The 21,686-nt window shown below is 51.6% G+C and overlaps 2 protein-coding genes across 12 annotated transcripts in view; one reads left to right on the top strand and one right to left on the bottom strand.

Moving 5' to 3' along the window:
* Nucleotides 1-15,976, top strand: part of MAP3K3 (mitogen-activated protein kinase kinase kinase 3) — a 64,594-nt gene extending 48,618 nt beyond the window's left edge. For 5 of the 11 annotated variants that reach the window (XM_036451635.2, XM_036451633.2, XM_036451643.1 and 2 more), the window contains 10 exons: nucleotides 2,113-2,246; nucleotides 6,308-6,381; nucleotides 8,044-8,111; nucleotides 8,309-8,401; nucleotides 9,016-9,207; nucleotides 9,759-9,907; nucleotides 10,546-10,677; nucleotides 11,150-11,279; nucleotides 11,614-11,791; nucleotides 13,285-15,976. In XM_036451635.2, the coding sequence (XP_036307528.1) occupies nucleotides 2,113-2,246; nucleotides 6,308-6,381; nucleotides 8,044-8,111; nucleotides 8,309-8,401; nucleotides 9,016-9,207; nucleotides 9,759-9,907; nucleotides 10,546-10,677; nucleotides 11,150-11,279; nucleotides 11,614-11,791; nucleotides 13,285-13,513 (1,379 nt within the window). In that variant the 3' untranslated portion in view covers nucleotides 13,514-15,976. Of the gene's footprint in view, nucleotides 1-2,112; nucleotides 2,247-6,307; nucleotides 6,382-8,043; nucleotides 8,112-8,308; nucleotides 8,402-8,963; nucleotides 9,208-9,758; nucleotides 9,908-10,545; nucleotides 10,678-11,149; nucleotides 11,280-11,613; nucleotides 11,792-13,284 lie in introns of all 11 variants that reach the window. The other 6 variants (XM_036451634.2, XM_036451637.2, XM_036451639.2 and 3 more) reach the window with 6 other exon arrangements.
* Nucleotides 15,977-17,164: 1,188 nt separating this feature from the next.
* Nucleotides 17,165-19,466, bottom strand: LIMD2 (LIM domain containing 2). Its single transcript, XM_036451628.2, has 5 exons — nucleotides 19,339-19,466; nucleotides 18,533-18,626; nucleotides 18,300-18,344; nucleotides 18,075-18,214; nucleotides 17,165-17,995 (listed from the first exon to the last, which is right to left on the bottom strand). Exons 2-5 carry the CDS (start codon nucleotides 18,572-18,574, stop codon nucleotides 17,836-17,838), a joined length of 387 nt encoding a protein of 128 aa, XP_036307521.1. The 5' UTR covers nucleotides 18,575-18,626; nucleotides 19,339-19,466; the 3' UTR covers nucleotides 17,165-17,835.
* Between the last annotated feature and the right edge of the window lie 2,220 nt (nucleotides 19,467-21,686).

Below are 21,686 nucleotides of genomic sequence, written 5' to 3'. Positions count from 1 at the left end.
CATTTGGACTTCTGAAAAGTAGAGTAAGTTTCTTATTTTTGGTCCATATTCCCCTTAACTCCTCTTTAAGATGGCCAAATGGCAACTTGTATCCCTGGCCTTTGACTTACAAGTGACCATGGACAGAACAGCTCTGAATTTGAGCTGCATGAAATATGGCACTGTTTCTCCACATTGGCTCCTGGCAGAAAGGCTGTCACATTCCCCCATGGTGCTGATCCCCGTCCTCTGTTTGGATTGTTCCTGGGGAGCTTATTGTCCCCATGGGAGAAGTTTTACCTTTGGTCGCTGTATTGAGCAGCATTTCTACCTTTTGGAAATAAATTATGTTTTCAGAATTGCCTTGGCTGATCTGCACTAGAAATCACAGTCTGTCTTTAGCTGCAGCCCCACCATTAAATCACTCTGAGACTTTGGGCTGGGGCTTCCCCTTCTGTACAGTGTGCATGATAATGCACCTCTACTGCAGGGGTATTGTGAGGGTTAAACAATAGGTAACGTGTAAAAAAAGAAAAGAAAACAATGTCTTGGCTAATTTTATTGCTCTGTTATTTCATGGTACAATATCCCTGAGTTTATACTCAGAGCAGAGTCACTTTCTGCTTAGACCATGAAGAAGGATCACTTCATGTTGGGTCCACCACAATGGCTAATCCATTTTAATGGCTAGCTTTTTTTTCTCTCTAATCTTCTACATGGATATTTACTAGTATAAGAGCTTTATTCATTAAGAGCCAAATCCGTACCGCCAGGCCTTGCAATGTGGCCCGCACCGCGCTGTCATCACTGCACTCCGCTGCGTTTCCATCACAACGACAGTTTATGACTGTTCAGTAAACCATTCGGCCCGCGATTTAGGCTGGATTTTAGATTTTGGCCCCTTCTCTGATTGAGTTCGACACCCCTAGCTCAGGGTGTCAGTCAGAGCTTGGAAAATTTGAACAAACAGACTCTTTCCTCCATGAGATATTTGAAATCATTTGGAAGGCATGGTTCAGGTATCTCTGAATTGGTAGCCTCTTGCTGTGAGTGAGCTGTTGAGACTGGAAACCCAGCAAATATATTTGTCTGTTTTCAGAGCAGTTTTGTTTCCAGTCTCTGCTGTGGAGTCAGGTGAGGAAACTAGGTTACTAAGAGCCCCAGGTTAGCCTTCCCACCTAAGAAACCTAATTGTCATGGCTCTTAAAGAGGCTGGGTTGATGCTCCCAACAAGAAACTGGAAGTGTTGCCATGACTGGTTTGGCTCAGTGGATAGAGCGTAGGCCTGCGGACTGAAAGGTCCCGGGTTTGATTCTGGGCAAGGGCATGTACCTTGGTTGCGGGCACATCTCCGGTGGAGAGTGTGCAAGAGGCAGCTGATCGATGATTCTCTCTCATTGATGTTTCTAACTCTCTATCCCTCTCTCTTTCTCTCTGTGAAAAATCAATAAAATATATTTTAAAAAAGAAAAAGAAAAAAAAAGAAACTGGGAGTGTTCTTTTTTTTTTTTTTTAAATAACTGCGGCACTTTGCGTAATTTATTTATTTTTATTTTTTAAATATATTTTATTGATTTTTTATAGAGAGGACCAGAGAAGGATAGAAAGTTAGAAACATCGATGAGAGAGAATCATGGATCAGCTGCCTCTTGCACACCCCCTACTGGGGATGTGCCCACAACCAAGGTACATGCCCTTGACCGGAATCGAACCTGGGACCTTTCAGTCCGTAGGCTGATGCTCTATGCACTGAGCCAAACCGGTTTCAGCTGGAAGTGTTCTTGATGGCCAACTTATTAGATTGTCTTCTCTACACCTGGACCAGCCATATATTCTTAATGACTGGTTTCATGTGGAATAACAGAGTGTTTCTTGAAGGACATTGAAAATAATTAATTAAACTCCTTAGAGACTACCTTTCAAAAAGCAACCCTCTCCTCCACTCTTTGACTTTTCTGTAAGTATTTTTTCTCCATTTCTGGGGTTTTTGGATTAGGGAAAAGAGCCAGCTGGCTCAAGAAGTTTACTCCAACAGCCACTGTAAGAGATGCTTGGTCTGAGCTGGCTGGATGTCTGCTCCTCTCAGGATGTGCATTCTGGGCTGAACTCAAAGGTCTTGTTTCTGTGATCTAGGCTCCCAGAACCCTGGACGAAGTTCACCTCCCCCTGGCTATGTGCCTGAACGGCAGCAGCGCATTGCCCGGCAGGGGTCCTACACCAGCATCAACAGTGAGGGGGAGTTCATTCCAGAGACCAACGAGCAATGTGTAAGTACAGGCTGGGGTGGGCCTGCGAGTGTGTCAGACCAGTGTTAAATTGGGGCATTCTTAGTGGGCATGATGCAGAACTAAGTGACTCGAGTCCCATCCAATAGCTCTTTTATAAACCAGTCCTGACAAAATATAGATTATGCCTTTCTAGGGGCAAAATATCAATTTGTGCCAAAAATGGGACCTAAACTACCTAGCCTTCTTGGGTGCTGAATATGCATTTAACCAAGTTCTTCTCTTCTATAGTTCTCTCACTGATGTCCTTGCAAAATCCCACTCTACTATTTATATATTCCTTATAACTACCTTCATTTCCACAGTTTTAACATATGACCAAATCTAAGAGATGGATTTTGGTTTTCATCAGCTGTATTTTAGTTTTGCTTGTTTTTTTATTAAAGGTAGGATATAGCCCTGGCCAGTATTACTAAGTGGTTAGAGCCTAAGCCTGCTCATGGAAAGATCATGGGTTTGATTCCGGGTCAAGAGCATGGAATCTCTCTCTCTCTCTTTCTCCCCCCAGCCCCCCCGCTCGCCCCCCCCCTTCTCTTTTCCACTCTCTGAAAAGCAATGGAAAAAATATCCTCAGATGAGGATTAGCGGATTAACAACAAAAATTTTTTTCCAAGGTAGAAAGTATGTAATATCCAGATTACACTGCAGGATTAGTTACTTTGAACTTTTATGATGGAAAGCAGCTATATTCATTTTCTATTATTACATAACAAATTGCTACAAACTTAGTGGATTACAATAGCATATATTTACCTTATAGTTTCCTTGGGTTAAGAATCTACAATAGTTATGACTTAGCTGGGTTTTACGCTCAGGCTCACACAAGGCTGAAATCAAGTGTTTGCCAGGCTGCATTTCTGGCAGAATTTGGTTTCTTTGATCATAGTTCTTACTGGCTTTTGGCCAGTGGCCACTCTAAGCTTCTAGAAGTCACTTACAGTTCCTTGCCATGTGGCCCTTTCACAATATGGCAGCTTCTTCAAGGCCAGTGAAAGAGTCTCTTGCTCCAGTCTGCAAAGATGGAGTCTTATAAAATGTAACATAATCATAGAAATACCCAACATCCCATCTTCTCTGCCGTAGTCTATTGACTAGAAGCAAGTTCTAAGTTCTGCCAGACGCAGGGAGATGGGATTATACAAGGCTGTGATTCACGGAAGAAGGATCACTTCATGGTGGGTCCACCACAATGGCTAATCCATTTTAATGGCTAGCTTTTTTTTCTCTCTAAGACTTCTACATGGATATTTACTAGTATAAGAGCTTTATTCATTAAGAGTCAAAAACTGAAACAACCTAAATGCTCATCTAAGAGAGAATGGATAAACTAATTGTATTAGAGTCATTCAACAGAATATTAGAAAGGGTTATTTACTTATTTATTTAATGAGAATGTTTCTGATTCTCAAGTTTGATTGATTGATTGATTGATTGATTGATTATTAATCCTCACCCGAGGATATTTTTCCATTGATTATATTTAGGGAGAGTGGAAGAGAGAGGGAAAGACAGAAATATCAATGTGAGAGAAACATATCAATTGGTTGTCTCCGACCAGGGCCAGGACCCAAGGAGCCAGCAAGCAAGGTATGTGCCCTTGACCTGGATCGAACCTGGGACCCTTTGGTCCACAGCCTGATGCTCTATCCACTGAGCCAGACCGCCTAGGACTAGACAAGGCTTGTTTTTGTTTTTAAAGAAACAGATATATGTAACAATTTAAATGAATCTCACAGCATGTTGAGATAAAAAAAAAAAAGGCTAGTCTTTTAACTAGTGGCTCACTTGGTGAAAATGGCATTTTGGCTTAGTGAACTCAGCAAGAGTGAGAACTCTGGCCTCATTTTGAAGTCTTTTTTTTTTTTTTTTTTTGTAATGTTCTTATTGATTATTTTGAGAGAGAGGAAGGGAGACAAGAGAGAAACATCGATGAGAGAGAAACATATTAGGGATCGAGCTGTGCCCTGACCAGGAATCAAACTGGTGACCTCTTGGTTCATAGGTCAGCACTCAATCACTGAACCACACCAACTGGGCCTCATTCTTCAGTGACCTTGCTTTGATTGCAAAAAGATCCAATCTTATAAATTTTGGGGTTTTGGTCTGGGAAGAGGAAATTTCTTAAGGGGTAAACCATCCAACAAAAGGGCCAGCAACATCAAATAGGGGATTTTACCAAAAACTACTTCTTGTAACTTTTTTTTCTCCTAAAAATGATTCGTATAACTTTTCTTTCCCCTTTAATAGCCAATCTCTATACAACATTATTTGAACTATGTACGCTGTGAGAGGCTCTTTACATGTCTTCTTTTTTCTTCTATATTTCTGCCTTCAGATAAATTTATGTTTAGAACAGTGACCTGGAGTGCTTTTAGCTGCATATTCCCTTCTTGAGTATTTTATTGACCATCCTTCCTGTTTTCTCTAACCAGAGCACTTCTGAATATCAGCTGTTCTAGGGGTGACTTAGGTATAAAATCTCAGAGATTGCAAATGAGTTTGATTGCTTTTGGTCTCCATCCCTCCCCATGGTCCTGTACCCTCATCCTTTTACTGCTTTCTTTTACCTGGCTGGTCCTCCAAGGCATAGGAGTATTAGACTCCTAGTGAGGACTTCTGGATCTAGGTCATTCTCTCTTGAAGGCCTTTGGAAAATCCACTGCTTCTTGATAACTTGTCATGCTGTTATACTTGCCCATTCTCTCTTCTTCTGTTAACTGCTCCTACCGAGCCAAATATGCATTTGATGGGTTACAAGCAATTCTTTCCATATTGGTTTTATCCATTTTGGAAAATTCTACATTCTTAGCAAGATTTGCAGTTTTACTTTGCCATTAATTTGTTTTGATTGGCATATATATATATATATATATATATATATATATATATATTATTTATTTATTTATTTATTTATTTATTTATTTATTTTTTCTTGATGTTTTTACAGAGAGGAAGGGAGAGAGATAGAGAGCTAGAAATATCGATGAGAGAGAAACATCTATCAGCTGCTTCCTGAACACCCCCCACTGGGGATGCGCTCATAACCAAGGCACATGTCCTTAACCGGCATTGAACCTGGGACCCTTCAGTTCGCAGGCCGACACTCTATTCACTGAGCCAAACCGGTTTTGGCTGATTGATAGTTTTTAAAAATATGTCATATATGACAATATGATCTAATGTGTTTGAAATTATGGGTGAGATGGACCATATAGTATTAAATGAGAAGAGATCATTTGAGTTGGAAACTAGTTTTATGAAAGTTATTAGTGAATTTTCATAATTCCAATATTCTGCATTCCTATCTGATCCAAAGTTAAACATGACATGTCATGTATATGTCATGTTTAACTTTGGGTCATATAGTGAGTACTCTTGCTAGTAGATAACCACTTCCCCCATGGACAAAATGAAGAGATTAGTTGGAGACAAATCTAATCTGAAGTCCTTTTGTTAATGCATTTGACTAAGGGCCAGAGAAACATTTTACCTTATATAGCTACCTATTGTTCCTAAGCAAGAACCAGGAACTGGGAAATTTTTTATCTGTATTAACAGCCCTCTAACTGGTTTCATGACTTTAGACCATTCTTCTCAACTTTCTAGAACTGCAGTGGCTCATCTGTGAAGTGAGAGCAATACTTGTCTTTGTAAATTAGAGGTTATGGAGTGTAAACAGAAGCATTATGATCCCACCCAAATGCACTGGAAGCTTCTGCAGGGTACGACCATCTCTAGCGCCAGGCTCTAGCAGTCATAGGCCAAGAAAATGCCAACAAGAGAAGCAGCATCAGCTTTGCTCTCCTGGCAGAACTCCTTGGGATATCAGCCAGGCATTTTCCTCCCTCCTGGATACTTGCCTTTCAAACTTTAGTAGAGAATGGTACCTTCTTACTCATTCTTCTCACTGCACAGGCAGAGAAAGGGCGCTTTCATATTTTGACAAAAAGGATCATTTGCTGGCCCTGGCTAGGCCTTATAGCCCTCACTCACCTGGATTCAGGGATCTGGGCTGGGGTTTTATTGTATGACTTGCCTTACAGATGCTGGATCCCCTGGACAGTGCTGAAAATTCCTTGTCGGGAAGCTGCCAATCCTTGGACAGGTCAGCAGACAGGTATGGGTTGTGGGGTTAGTACCTAGGCGTTTTGGAACTGATGGGCTGAGGAAATAGAGTTAGCTAGTATGTATGTATGTATGTATGTATGTATGTATGTATGTATGTTTCCACACTGGTCTTACATGCCCATGGTAAAAATGTGCTTCTGGTAAAGAACCTCTCCTTAACTTTCCAAACACCATGTGAATGTTATGTTTATATAATTAGATGAATGTAATAGCTCAGCATAGCAGCTCACAGCTATTAAATGCTTGCTTTATTGTCTCTACATAATACATGCTGCTCTAGTACTGTTGGCCTCATTGCTGTGATCTAAACTGAGAAGCAGTGGACCTTCAGTGTTTTGGGGACAAAATTGAATTATCATCCATGGGTTTGCTTTTTTTTAAGTTTTTCTGGTGGAATAAGAAAGTAGGATATAAAAAAAGAAAATAAAATGTCCAGACTGCCTAGCTTACACAGCCTGGTGTGTAATCTTGTTCTTGCTCTTTGGGAGGGGACAAGTGCTGTCCTTTACACACCAAATGGTTCTGTGGAGCTGGTTTGCTCATCAGCGGAGGGTTGTTTTGAGTTGGCTTTGGCACTGATCCAGCCAGTCTCTCACCTTGACTTCGTTATGTCCAGGAGAATGTTTCATCACATCTGGCTGGGCTTAGAGCTATGGTCAGAGGCTGTGGGGCAAGTTTGTAGATTTTTTTTTTCTTTGTGTCACTGATTAATTGTTCCTGTGGGTACTGACCTTGTGACCATGACCAAATTAGTACTATGTCTTTCTTAACAGATCTGAACACTGGTGAGCACTGCCTCCCCTCTAGATATAGAATAGATACAGTCATAGTTGTTGATATCCAATTTATAGCTTTGTTTGAGGCTTGCTACTACCCACTGAGGGCTCTGCGAGGATAGGGACCAACTCCTAAGCTTTGTGGCCAAACTGGGATATAGGGATAGGGGCAGCAGGACAGGACTGAAGAAGGTCTGAGTCTAGTCGTTGTAAAGGAAAGGACCATTCAGTTGGATTCTGGGAAAGACAACTAAATTTACTCACTTGATTCTTGGGTTTTTCCTCCACCCCTCCCTTGCCTTTTTTTTTTTTTTTTCCTTCTCCTTGAGAGTAAAACCCGATGACCTGGACTTCTTTCTTTGATGCCTGGCCTAACTTGAGCATACGGTTTCCATCTTCCCTTCACAGGATCTAGGCCAGATGGATCCCAGCGCCACCAAATATGAGTCAAGTAGCTTTGGATAAGTCCCTTAACCTCTCTCTTCCTCAGTTTCCTCATCTCCAAAATGGGATAGTGGTGTTTAGTCTTAAAGGAAGATGCTTCGTGGTGTTGCTATTTTTATTACTGCCCTAGGCAAGGCTTTTTGTTGTTCTTTTCAACTCCTTCGTTACTAAGGTGGGAGGAAAGGGTAAGAAGGGAAAGTGCTGTGCAGCCAGAGTGGAGTTTAGTAGGACTGGAGGGGTCATCATTCAGGGTCCTGTCAGGTTTGGGTCTTAGGCTAGTAAAGAGAAGGTGCTTCTTTCCATGTAATGGCGTGTGAGGAAGTTAGAAAAGGGAGTCCATCTGGAGTCTGGATATCCTGCCTTTTGCCCTGGTGAGCTGCTTTGGAAGTATGCTAAAGTCTACTCTGTGATTTTGTTTTGTTTTTTTCCAGTCCATCCTTCCGGAAATCACGAATGTCCCGAGCCCAGAGCTTCCCAGACAACAGACAGGAGTTCTCGGGTGAGTTCCCCCGGTGAGCACCCAGGCTGCCTGGGTGGGGTTGCCTGCATTTTGCTTTGAAAGCTGAGTTGGGAAGCCAGAACTGTGTTTTAAGTTTCCTTGGGCCTACTGATCTGAGGTCTCAGGTGTCCTGGGGGCTTAAATGGACCACTCACCATTGTCTACCCAGAAGCCAGTGATTCCTCTTTCTTACTCAGATCGGGAAACTCAGCTCTATGACAAAGGGGTCAAAGGTGGAACCTACCCCCGGCGCTATCATGTTTCTGTGCACCACAAGGACTACAATGATGGTAAGTGCATTGCCATCTGCTGGCTGCCTCAAAAAGGACATAGTTACAACTCTGCTGGGGAAAAGCCTCTGCAAAGGGGTGGGCCAGGGCACTCCAAGTCCTGTGTTTCCTTGATTTCTGAGGCGCTGTGTTCAGACTTGAGGCTTTAGAAACAGGGAAAAACAAAAAAAGGGAAGAACCGTTTTTGTAGACTCAGGATACTGTCACTGGGAACTTTGTCCTTTGTTTGAGTGTGCAGCCTGCTCCAGGGCACCAGCTCTCCATCGCCCTCTTCTGCCCTTTGGCAGCAGACGGAATGGAGCTTCTGCTGAGATTTAGGATTAGGATGCCAAGGAAAACACTTCAGCTGTGGATTGGCCTGCGAGTACTGTGGGGCCTGAGAAACAGCTCTGTGCCTTCTCTTTGGCCAGAGCTTCCTTAACCATCTCTGGCTGCTTCCTAATTCCTGCTTTTGTCCTGATTCTTAAGGTGTCCTGATTCTTAAGCCATTCTGGCATGAGTTAGGCAGGAAGGCAGATAGGATGGACTAGAGATGGTGTTATGACCTGGTTTGCACATTCAGCTTCAGGACCAGAGGTCCAACTTACTCTACTCTGGCCCCTGCACCCCTTCAGGCAGAAGAACATTTCCCCGAATACGACGTCATCAAGGTAACCTGTTCACCCTGGTGCCCTCCAGCCGTTCCCTGAGCACGAACGGCGAGAACATGGGTCTGGCAGTGCAATATATGGACCCCCGTGGGCGCCTGCGGAGTGCGGACAGCGAGAATGCCCTCTCTGTGCAGGAGAGGAATGTGCCAACCAAGTGTAAGGAGTGGGCCTCACTAGGAGGAGATTGGCCAGGGGATGCTCAGATGAGCTGCAGGTTGGGAAGCCAGTGAGTCTACGGGGTTGTCTGGCTCAGCAGTAAGCTGCTTTGGCTCATCCTCTCCAAACTGGAAGAGCCTGCAGGGGGACAGCAGACCCACTTCACCTTAGTCCTTCTCCACCTTTGTGTGACAGGCCACTTCCTCTCTTTGGTCTTTAGTTTTTCCATGTTTAAACTAAAAAGCAGTCTCCTTAATCCCTGCCATGTTAAGATATTTAGGGGCTTTGGAGATACAGGTGTTGGATCAATGCAGAAAAGCATTTAACCATGACTTCAGTCAGTTCTCTGTTTTATGGGACTCAGGCCTGAAGGTCTGACTAACAGGGCACTAGGCCTGCTACAGGTGGGGTGGAGATGATGCAGTCAGTTGTAATAGTGCCAGGTGATGGGGGATGCAGCCACGGTCCCATATAGAGCCTCTGGGGAATCAGGGAGGACATCAATAAATAATGTGCACAGACTAAAGCTCTTTCCTTCTGCTCTCCTGTAGCTCCAAGTGCCCCCATCAATTGGCGCCGGGGGAAGCTCCTTGGCCAGGGTGCCTTCGGCAGGGTCTATCTGTGTTATGACGTGGATACAGGACGTGAACTTGCTTCTAAGCAGGTCCAGTTTGATCCAGATAGTCCTGAGACAAGCAAGGTACTATCTTCCTCATGGTCTGACTTCCAGTTTCACCCTCTCAACCAAATACCAGTCTTTTTTGCACAAGCTAATTGCTTAAAAGCTATAGGTTGTTTCCTCCATTATTATTCCTCCCACGTTCCCTTGCTGTCCACCGTGGTCCTGGCCAAGGAGTGAAGGGACTGTGGTCCAAAGAGCACCAGCACCCCAAGGAAGGATTGGATATGAAGAACTGAGTTGATGCCAAAGTACTAAGCAACCCAAAATGAGAGTGCCACCAAGAGTAGCCCATGCCTTCTCAAATGATGCCTCTTTCAACCCAGGAAGGAGCCTGTCTTCGTAGTTCAGCTTTGGGTGTGGCCTACACTCCAATCTGAGTGGATCAATACACGAGTTACTGAAGTACAGCAGTTACCAAGCACCCACAACACCTTCTCCCACCTCTGTTTTTCTATTGCCTGTGTTGGAGTGCCACCATTCAAAGGGTTGCCCTGCACTGAGGCCAACAGCCAGACAGTTGAGAGAGTCCCCCGTTTCTCCAGCTAAAGTTCCCAAGGCAGACCACTCTGAGGACACTGACTAGGGCAAGCTGAGCTGATCCCAGGCAGGCAGACCAGGGCCCTGAGAGCTGAGGTGACCACTGGCCTCTCCCCTAGGAGGTGAGTGCTCTGGAGTGTGAGATCCAGTTGCTGAAAAACTTGCAGCATGAGCGCATTGTGCAGTACTACGGCTGTCTGCGGGACCGCGCTGAGAAGACTCTGACCATCTTCATGGAGTACATGCCGGGGGTATGTGCCCCTGGTGTGTGTGAGACGCATAAGAGAGGGCCTCACCTGGGGTTCGGGCCTGCAGAAGGGATTCCTTCGACATGGGTTTGGTCCAGAGGCTCACAGGAGAAGGTGAGGTGACAGCAGGGTGTGTAGTCAAGAAGGGCCTGCCTGTGGTCACAGTGACGGTGAGGGTGAGAAATGCTCCCAGGCCGCCTCACCTGAGGCTTCCAGGATGGCTGCACTGTCCACTAAGGACTGCCTTTCCCGGGGCAGTGGGACCCCTTCTGGATTTGAGTCGTACGGTGCTTGAAGGAAGGGCTGTCTCAGACTTTTCCCCAAGCTGCCCAGCAGTCCCTAGCAAAGTGTCTGGTACATTGCAAGTGGGAATTGGATCTATCACTTATTTACTGCAATGCTGGGGGCTAGAAATAGCCTTGCCCCTCTCCTGCCACCTTCCTGCAGTGACTCCCTCTGACTTCTGTGGCTGTAGGGCTCAGTGAAAGACCAGCTGAAGGCCTATGGCGCCCTGACAGAGAGTGTGACCCGAAAATACACCCGGCAGATCCTGGAGGGCATGTCTTACCTGCACAGCAACATGATCGTTCACCGGGACATCAAAGGTGAGTAGGGGCAGGCCCTGGGGTCCCCAAGACCTGGTCGCTTGACCATTTTCAAACTTTCTGAAAAGTAGGACCCTAATTGCTTTCTTGGGGAATTGGTATGAAGATCAGTTGAGCAATTTGGAAAAATATTGCAGAATGAAGTGCTCAGCAATGTTGACCATGGTAATAATCATTTCGTGCTATAGGGCTGAGGCTGTTTGCCCTGTACAGTTCACATCTAATTCATGATAGCCCCATCCTCCCAGCAGCCCTGTGACCTGGGAGGGAGGGAAAGAGGGAGGAAAAAGGCCTGAGGGTTCAGGGTTGCAGGCTCTGCTCTTTCATGCCTTAGGAGCCAACATCCTCCGAGACTCTGCCGGGAATGTGAAGCTGGGGGACTTTGGGGCCAGCAAGCGCCTGCAGACCATCTGCATGTCAGGCCCGGGTATGCGCTCGGTCACCGGCACACCCTACTGGATGAGCCCCGAGGTCATCAGCGGCGAAGGCTATGGAAGGAAAGCAGATGTGTGGTGAGCACTACGAGCATGCTGGGACCCCATCTCCCTTCTGGGCTCTGTGGCCCCAACTTACAAATGAGCTTGGACTCTCTGATGTGGAGGGAGGGAGGGAGGGAGGGAGGGTCGGTCCACCTCTTGCCAACTAGATCAGGATACAGAGGTGGTGGTATGTATTAACTTCAAATAAGAAATGTTATTGCTGGGAACTTATGCTGTGGGAAACATCCCTGATCTTTGCTAAAATAGAGGTTGAATCCATTCTGAGGACCTGGATCAGCCCTAAACACTAGCAGGCGTTTCCCTAATGCTCAGACGGCTTGCATTTGCTCCCCTTAACTTCATGTCCATCCTCTGAAAGGGCCTGGAAGGCTCTTCCTCTTGGAACATTTTTGTGGTGGGCTGAGTGATGGTCCCCTGAAGATGTCCAAGTACTAACTCCTTTGACCTGTTAATGTTACCTTATATGGCAGAAGGGCCTTTGCAGATGTGATTAATTTAAGAATATTGAGATGGGAAGATCATCCCGGATTATCCAGGTGGGCCAGCATAATCATCAGGGTCCTTATATTATAAAAGGGAGGCAGGAGATCATAGTGGGTAGTAAGTGTGAGAGTGTAAGCAAGAGATTGGGAGTGGTGCAAGAAAGGGGCCATGAGCCAAGGAATGTAGGCAGCCTCTAGAACACGTGTCAAACACAAGGCCCGCGGGCCAAATCCGTCCCGCCAGGCCTTGCAATGTGGCCCGCACCGCGCTGTCATCACTGCACTCCGCTGCGTTTCCATCACAACGACAGTTTATGACTGTTCAGTAAACCATTCGGCCCACGATTTAGGCTGGATTTTAGATTTTGGCCCCTTCTCTGATTGAGTTCAACACCCCTACTCTAGAAGCTGGAAGAAGCAAGGAAATTCTCCCCTCAGAGCTTCCAGAAGGAGCCATCTCCACTGAGACTTGGACGTTAGCCCAGTGAGACTGATTTTAGACTTCTGACCTCCAGAACTATTATAGAATAAGTTTGTATTGTTTTTTATGCCATTAGGCTCATTTGTAAAGCAGGCACATTTGATACAGCAGCAATAGGAAACTAATATAGTTATCTTGGAGCTCTTTCTGTCCATACTAAGTGGTTCTCTTCCCCAGTCTCAAGAAGTATCCAAGTAGGTATAGGTTGATGAAGCTGTGTGGATAAGGCTGGTAGTTTTTTGAATCCTCTTCTGGCATTGAGGACCCTCTTTAGCAGTGGTCACCAACCGGCGGTCCGAAAGGTTGGCGGCCGCTGGTCTAAGGAGACCTTTGGACCAGCGGCCACGAACGGGTGGTCTGGGCCCACTGGTGGTCCGTGAGGTCCGAAAGGTTGGCGACCGCTGCTCTGCAGGGTGTTGATCCTCACCGTGGCCCATCCCGCCTCAGGGTGTTCTGAGAAAAGCACCTCCTTTCACAGCAGTGGGCAGGGCTGCTGGGTGCCCAGGATGGCCAAGAGGTGACATGGAGTTCTCTCTCTCCAGGAGCCTGGGCTGCACTGTGGTAGAAATGCTGACAGAGAAACCACCTTGGGCAGAGTATGAAGCCATGGCCGCCATTTTCAAGATTGCCACGCAGCCCACCAACCCTCAGCTGCCCTCCCACATCTCTGAGCACGGTCGGGACTTCCTGAGGCGCATTTTTGTGGAGGCCCGACAGAGACCTTCGGCCGAAGAGCTGCTCACACACCACTTTGCACAGCTTGTGTACTGAGCTCTCAAGGCCACGCTGCTGCCAGCTGCCCCTGCTGCAGGGCAAGGGGCTGCTATGGGACTCAGCAAAGTTGCTGCTTCTCCCAGGCAAGGCTGAGGACCATGGAACTACAGTCCAGCCAGCGTTTGTCTGTGCCCCTTCTGCCACTGGGGCTCAGAACCAGGGTGGGGTGGCTGCAGCCTCAAGGACTGGAAGCCCCCAGCCTGCCAAACCCGAGACCTCCAGCCTCGTAAGCTCAGCATGGAGGGCAAGGGGCTAGGAACAGTGTGCAAGGTGCCATGGTCTCCACCATTGGGGCTGTGTCTTGTCACTGCAATCAGCTCCAGAGCCCTGGGTCTGGGGCACAAGATGGACACGAGGGTCCGAATAGTGTTACTTTCATTCAAGTGTTATTTTGTTTCTCCTCCCCATGTCTGGAGATCACCAGGGCATCTCTGGGCTGGATGAGCCCACCCAAGCCTGAGGTAAAGCCCAGCGTCCTGCAGCCAATGGAAGGCAGAGGCCTGGGCTGCACTCCCCTGGAGCCCCAGGTCAGCTTGCCAGTCCCTTCCTTACCAAAGATGAATGAAGCAATGTTATGCTGCCTTATTCAGGGAAGGAGGACCTGTCCTACCTGCCCTGTGACCCTGCCTTCCCAAGCAGGGGCCTGAGATGTGGAACTGCCCACTAAGGGGCAGTTTTGTCAATGCAATTGTCTGTTTTACAAGTTGGAGTCACTCTTATGCTGTACCCAGTTTCTAAACTGGAGACTGTGTCCCCTCTGGGTTCTGAGTCCCCCTGCTGTGGGCCCAGGCCTCGGGCTGGATTGGAAAGAGCTGAAGGTAATGGCCTTTGTGCTCCTGGCCTGGCATCTGTTCTCACACTGCAGCGGACAGGAAGATGGACAGCACACTGAGAGCGTAGGCTGGCCAGGGGAGTTGTATCAGGCTGTCTGTGAGTATGACCCTGCTAGGCCAGAGCCCTCCAACTGGTAGAAGTGAGAGCCCCTGTGATGCCACCAACCATGTCTAAAACCGCCAGCTCTGTTCCTCCTTGGCCTGCCTTGCCCATCCCCACGAGGTCTCACCCTCTTTCCCTTCTTGCTCCTCCCTTGGCGGAGGAATGGCATCAGGGGTCTGGGAGCCAGTATCTCCAAGCAGCTTAGAGTTGGCCTTATTTACCTCAGCCTGGGCGCTAGTCCTTTCTTCAGGCCCCTCCCCTCCAAAATGTGCCTATTGCTAGAGCTCCTCCCTCTCAACACCCAGTTTCCTTGGGAGTTGTCATTAAAGAAAAAAAAAAAAAGCAGCCAGTGCCCAGGGATGGGTGTCTCCAGGGAGCTGAGGATTAGCGCCAGGCAGTTCATTGCCAGCCATGCCCACGTCCCTGTGGGCACCAGAACAAGCCAAAGCCTTCGTTGTATGTTGACGATGCACTTTTATGAATGTAGTTTCTATCGCTGTTTTTAGCCTTTTCACATCATGTAATGTGAGGCCTTGTACTTGTTAATTTATATCTCAGATCATATTTGGTGGTTTATATATATCACTTCTAGACTGTTACAGGTGATGGATGCCTCAAGAGAGAAAAATGAAAGCAGGTTTTACAGGAATGTGTTGCACGGTGCCAGTTGGGCCTGGGCCCATTTCCATCCTCTTCTCCCAGGGGTCTTTGTCAGGCACCCCAGCCCGGCCCTAAGACAGCGAGCATATGCTCCTGCCTCCCCCTCGGCCCTTGCCCAGGGTGGGGACCAGCCCCTCATCTCGACCAAAGCTGTGTAGTGGCAGCTCGGCCTCTCCACAACCCTGTCCTGATGGCTCCACCACTCTTCTTGGGCCTACACCCCTGTCCTGTCTCCATTTTCTAAGAGGAAACAGAGCACGCGCAGTGCCGGAGCTGACAAGATGAGACGACTCTGTGTCCCAGGTTCAGGCTCTCACAGAGCCCCCGCTCCCCCCACCCCAGGGTCTTACTTCACAGGGAATGTTTTTAAAAATTAATTTGCAAACAAGCCAACAAGCCATGCACTCAAAACAAAAAAAACAACAACCAAGACCCTGATATTTGTGCCAAAAATGTGGACATGCTGGATCAGCATCCTCAGGACCAAGCTATTGTTTAATTTTAATTTATTATTAAATAACTCAGATGAAAAAGTTGTGGGCTTAGAACAGTCTGGGCCCAAAGGTTCTGAAGGGCAATTCCCAGCGGCTCCAGGTTGCTGTGGGAAGGGCCTTGTGCCATTTGCTCATCATTCCGTGGGGTGTCAGCCTTGGCCAACCCAACAGAGGCCAGAGCTGGGGAGAGTCTGCCCTCTGCCACCCTCCTGCCCCTCCCACCCACCTCAGCTCTGTGTCTGTGTCTGAATTGTGGGTCGTGCAGAAGAACCTGCAGCCATAGTTATTTGACTATATCTTGACCGAGGGCTTGCAGAGCAAAGCCAGGCCAGTGTCGTGCATTACTTAAAATAAAAAGGGATCATTTATACCCAAGGGGTCCGGTGACGATGCTTTTGGTTGAACGTGGAGGGAGCAGGTGTTTGCCTGGGAGGTGCCAGGCATAGTGCCTATTAACAAATGTGGGCCCGAGTAGAGAGCTTGACTCCAAGAGGTAGTTCTGGATGGGACGACTTGGCTGGTACCACTGCCAAGATGGCACCTCCCCTTCCTGCTGCCAGCTCTGCTGAGGGCTGACTTACTGACATGGCACTGGCAGTCCCCACTGTCACGTGGCTGGGTTCCCAGCACCTTTATGACATCTAGTAGTCTTCCCAGCCTAGGGAGTCTTCCCTCAGTCCCACCCTTTCAAGGCAGGAATCCAGTGCCTCCCCCTGGTCTATGTGGCTGTTCCTGAGCTCTGGGCAGTGAGACCATCCTTGTCCCCATCTAAGTCGGGCCTGCCTTGAGTGAGGCTCTCAGAGGACCCATTCTGCTTACTGTTAGCTTTGCTGTTTCGAGGAGCCAAGTCTACTTCCACACAACAGTGGCCCATCTGCCACCAGTTTGAGGCCTCGCATAAGGCCACTTAAGAACTTCAGTTCTATGGGGCAGTGGCAGTAAGTCCCCAGGAGCCTGCCCTCTTGCTCTACCAACTTCCATAGCTCACAGGCAATTTGGGGAAATAGGGACAGCTGGGCTGGGTTAGACAACCCAGACTTCTTGCCTCTATTCTGTTTGGTGTGGGGGGTCCTCCAAGTGTGCCTTGTCCCTCAGAGGGGGCAGGAAAGTTGTTTGGACTACCTGGGACTAACCATGGCTGCCCTCATTGGAGCTTGAAAAAGCAGGGTGAGATATGCTGATTCTCTCCATCCCTTACTGATTCCAGGACAAAAGGGGCCCAGACCAGGGCTCAGCAGAAGGGTTCTGCTTTCTACCCCCACATATTGAAGTGCAGTGAAGCCAGGAACCATCACGCACTGATGCCTGACCCTCTTAACCAACACCAAGGCTGAAGGACAAAGGAGTTTGTTATAAATCCAGAGGTCTTACAGCACGGAAACATGGCTGGAAGAGGACACCCTTTTTCTCAGGCTGACTGGTATTTCTGATACCCATCACTGTCCCCCATCAAGGCCAGATGTGCTCTGTGCCGACTGTGCCCTCCCCCCTTCACCTTAGCATGGTGAATCTGTGTCCCTGCCCCCTGCCCCCCAGCCAATCAGACCACATAACAGAGTCAGGATCCGTTGAAACATGTTTAAAACGGGGTTGATCACAAGTCAGAACCGGCAGAAACGAGAAGAGGAAGGGAGTGTGGCCCCCACCAGACTCCGTGGCTCTCAGACTGGCAGGTGCTTTCGCTTGTGCGGGCGGTGTGCAATGGTCCCAAGCCCCGCCGGGGCATGCCCTGCCACAGCGAGCCCTGGGGGCACTCTGCGAGGCCCAGCAGAGGCCCTCTGGCTCTCCTTCCTCCAGTCTCCATGGCTCAGAACCAGGCTAAGGACAGAGGTAGATGGGGAGACAAACGGGCCACACGGGGCCCCAGGTGGCAGTGAGGGAGCTTAGGACCCTGAGGGGGCATGCTGACTCCTGGCTGGAGAAAAGGCACCTAGATAAGGAAGCTGGGCTTGGGGGCCTCCCGGGGAGCCAGGGGGTTAGGTGGGAGAGGGCGAAAGCAGCAGGAAGCAGGGTGGTGAGCAACCTCCGACCCTGGTTCCCAAATCCCCACCCTCTGAGGGAGAACGAAGGAATCCTGGAGCAGAGCCCTGCCCCCATAACCCTCTGCTGGAGCAAGATGGCCTCATCCCCTTCCCACCGTCTCCCCCTGTGAGCTCAGGTCCAGTCTCTCCACACTTCCCACTGTCCTGCTCCAGGCCCTCGTCAGAGGGAATGGACGGTCAGAGAGCCTTAGGCTGTCTTGGTGCTGGGGTCCACCTCCTTGTGGGCCCAGAGCTCCTTGTGCTGCTTCCGGCCGAAGCCCTCGTCATAGTTGCCTTTGCTCTTAAACAGCTGCTGAAAGTGGGGTTTGCAGTAAAACTCGCCATGCAGTGCCGCGTAATTGCCCAGGCTGCAGAAGCAGAACAACTGTGGTCAGGTCGGGTGAGGGCTGGAAGGCGGGCAGGGGCAGGGGCAGGGCAAGGGCGCACCTCAGCTTGGAGTGGCAGTGCTTGCAGCAGAAGCAGGAGTTGTGGAAAATGAGCTTGTCCGCCACCAGCCTCTCCATGGGGTACACGGTCTTCTGGCAGGAAGCACAGGTCTCTTTCACCTGGGCCCGGAGGCTGAAGGACTGTGGGGGAGAGATTCAGCCAGGGGTCTGACCAGCGCCCATCCCTCCCTCCATCCCCAACACCACTCCAGGGGTGGGGTCCTACCTTGGAGCGCTGGACAGTGCTGGGGCCGCCGCCGCCTTTGGCTTCCTAAGGGAGAGGGCCAGTCAGGGCAGGGGCAGCTGAGATGCCCCAGCCTTCACCGGGGTCACCAGCCCAGATCCCAGGGGCACTCGAGGGGGGAGGGGAAGGGTGGTAGGCAAACACCGCTCCTCACCCCTTCATCCCCAGGCCAGACCCCTGCCCCGGAGTGTCCTCCCACCCGGCTGGTCACCTACATGAGAGGGGGTGGCCGGGGCGGCTCCTGCGGCCTGGAACATGGCTGATTGGAAGTGATGGTGGCCCGGGCTGGGACGCGGCACCCGCTGGGTTCTGCAAGGGGAAGTCGGTAGGTCAGGCCCCACAAGCCCTTCCCAGGCCTGCAGGGTGGGGGTGTTTACAGGCAAGGGGGGCGGGGGGCTGCGGTTGGGACTTTCCCAAGTCATTTCCTGTTGCTCTGGGTCTTGCCACTTCCGCCCCTCACCCCGTCCCCCTTCTCCCGCCAGCCCCCCACGCTGCTCCCCCGGGGCGGGGGCTCCTGAGTGGAACCATATGTCGGGGCCTAACAGGGCGGCTGAGGAGGGGGCTGTGCACAGCCGCCGGGAGCGCCTCGCGGAGCGGGACCGCTGGGGTGGGGTGGGTGGGAGTGGGTGGGGGTGAGGGAGGTCAGGAGAGGGCGGGCCGGGCAGGGCTGGGGCGACATCGCGCTGCCCTGGCCTGACCCCAGCCCGACGCTGCCCAGCGCGGGGCCGAGGGGCCGAGGCCGCCGGCTCCCCAGCCCGGTCCCCCCGCCCCTGGACAGCGCTCTCCGGCCAGGCCCGCTGCGCGCCCCGCTTCTTCGTCCCCAGACCCCGCGTGGGCGCGACCCCTCACCCGGGATCCCGCGGACCCACCGAGGGGAATGTGGCCCCTCCCCGCCCGGCGCCTTGTCCCGGGGGCCGGCTGCTGGCCTCGGGGCTCCGGAGCGGCGCCCCCCGCCGCCCCCCTAGGCGCCCGGTTTGCGAGCCGGTGCAGCCCCCACCCTCGGCCGCCCGCCAAGTCTCACCGGGTCCCGCCGAGACCGCGGGCGGGGGTCGGTGTCCGGGGGGCGCTCCCAGCGCGAGGCGGGCGCGGGCGCGAGCAGCCACCACTCGCTGTGGCTCCCGGCGCCCCCGCCGCCGCCGCCTTATCGCGGCGCCGCCCCCGCCGCCCCCGCCGCGCGCCCGCCCATTGGCTCCGCCGCGCCCGGGGCCGCCCCCGCCCCGCGCCGCCGCCGGCCCCTCCGCGCTTTGTCTTCCCGCCCGCCGTCCCCCTTTGTCTGCCCGCTCCCCCCGCGCTCCGCACCCCCCGCCCCCGGCCCCGCGAACCCGGGACCCTGCTCCCCCCGCGCTCCGCACCCCGCCCCCGGCCCCGCGAACCCGGGACCCCGTTCCCCCCGGCCCCAGCGGGCGGAGGCAGGGACAGAGCCCCGGGCCGCGGGCCGCGGGCCGGGACGAGTTCGGGCTGAGACCCGGGGTCGCCGGACAAATGGCGAACCGGGCTTCCTATGGGCCTTTCGATGCCGGGTTCCCCCAAGTTGGCTCCGAGGTGCAGGCCTGACCGCCCCGTTCCCGGCCGGCGCTCCGTAAACCTGTGTCCGGACCCCGCAGGGCCGCCCCGGGTCCCGGCCTGGGGCGCGTCCTCCCACCGGGGGCAGCCCCGCCTGCTCGCCCCGGGAAAGGTGGCGGCGGTGCCGGGCACGCGGCCTCCCAGCCCGGCCTCCAGGCTGCGAGGCACAGCGGCCGCGGGGCCGGGGCCTCCGTCCAGTCACCGCCGCCTGCGCTCTGCGGGATCGGCTGCACGAAGGCCCGAGGCACCTGAGACCCCCAGACCAGGGCCGGGAGGCCACTGCCTTTGGTGTCCCCCAGCATTGGTCCTCGGAGTCTGACGGTTCTGTGGCCAGATTGTGTGGGATTAGTCACCCCTGGCCCCTCAGGGGAGGAGATCTCCATCCCTAAAACAAGCAGACCTCGGCAATACAGGGGGCGAGGCTGAGGTTTTAAGTGTTTGGTCCATGGGAAACAGCTGGGGAAGCCAGGCCTCCTGACCCGCTCTACCCCTGCCCTAGACCACGCCGGCGGAGCCTGCTCCCGCCCACAGCCCGGGCCAGAGGCAGCACCCAGGCGTAGGTGCCGGGACCCTGCTCCAGCCCACAGCGCAGGCCTGAGGCAGCGCCCACGAGGTAGGTGACCTCCCTCAGCTGTGCGGGAGCCGTGCCCTCCAGGATAGACCTTCGCTGGGAGGGCGGGTCCTGCGGGCACAGGATGCAGAGCTCTGCCTGACACCAGGCTGCAGGCTGTTTGACGAAGCTCAGCCCTAAACATAGCTCGTTCCCACGCGGCAGGAATAGAACCCGCGGCCCCTGGCAGGGAGGCGAGGCAGCAGGCTTCCCGGCCCCCAGCTGCTCTTGGCTCGCCCAGCGGCCCACTCCTCGCCCACACCGCGCTTCACTTTCCTCCTCTCCAGAGGGTCTGTGTTAGCGTTGAGCTGCAGGCCTGAGGACTCCCTGGATGGGTGAGAAACTTTCCCGCCAGGTTTCCTGCCATCAGGTTCTCAAAGGGGCCGGAATGATTTTAAAAGGGTGAAGCCCTCCCTCCGGGACATAGGGATTGAGGAAAGTCAGGGGGCTTGACCAGGAGGCCCCCTTGCCCTGCCCAGGTCCAACTGCAGGGAGCTGCTGCAGTCAGCAGTTTGGCTTAAGAATGAGCTGACATGCAAGGTGAAGAAAGCAGCTTACAAAGAAAACCAGCTGAAAATGATGTTAGGAAAGGGGAACTTGAGGTTTAAAGAAGAAATATAGAGCTGGGCAGGGGAGAGAAGGGTCGGAAATGTGACCTGACCTCACACAGTCCAGGTCAGGCCTCCACACCCCACCTCATGGTTGGGGTCATTCCTTCACACCACCCCTGTAACTGCCAAAGGAAGAGGCTTTTTTCTTGGTTAAGCTGATGTTACCATCGAGGAGGAAAGGGAGAGCATCTGATGCTGCAAAGCGTCTTCAGGAAATAGGGAGGGGCGCTTCCTTAATCTCACATCTGAAGGGCCTCACCCAGAGCGGGGCCCCTCACCCCTGAGGGGCTGGCAGAGGGGAAGGGCCAGCTGGTGCACATGCAGGCTGAGGGGCACCGTGAAAACCCAGGTTAGAATCACCCCCTGGCCCAGCTCTCTGGCTGCCAGCCAGGATGACAGGGCAGGGGGGCTGGGCTGGTTCTTAGGTTACCTGCTCTTTGGGTATCAGTTCCAGTGGTAAGGAGACGCCGCAAGTCATGTTACCAAATAACCCCTCCACCTCCTCACCTGCCGGAGGTGAGCGTCCTTATCTGGACTCCTGGTGGCCCTACCCTCCGAGGGCTGGTCTCCAGCACCTCGTCCTTT

This window comes from Pipistrellus kuhlii, unplaced genomic scaffold, assembly GCF_014108245.1.
Source record: "Pipistrellus kuhlii isolate mPipKuh1 unplaced genomic scaffold, mPipKuh1.p scaffold_m20_p_22, whole genome shotgun sequence".
NCBI lineage: Eukaryota > Metazoa > Chordata > Mammalia > Chiroptera > Vespertilionidae > Pipistrellus > Pipistrellus kuhlii.
The sequence above is the reverse complement of the archived record's forward strand: the minus strand, read 5'-3'. Positions and strand labels throughout refer to the sequence as shown.

Coding starts and splice junctions, on each gene's coding strand:
- LIMD2 (XM_036451628.2), bottom strand. CDS start 18,574: ATGTTCCAGGCCGCAGGAGCCGCCCCGGCCACCCCCTCTCAT. Junction 18,345..18,532: donor CCCCGGCCACCCCCTCTCAT/GTAGGTGACCAG, acceptor CCTCTCCCTTAG/GAAGCCAAAGGCGGCGGCGG. Junction 18,215..18,299: donor GCACTGTCCAGCGCTCCAAG/GTAGGACCCCAC, acceptor TCTCCCCCACAG/TCCTTCAGCCTCCGGGCCCA.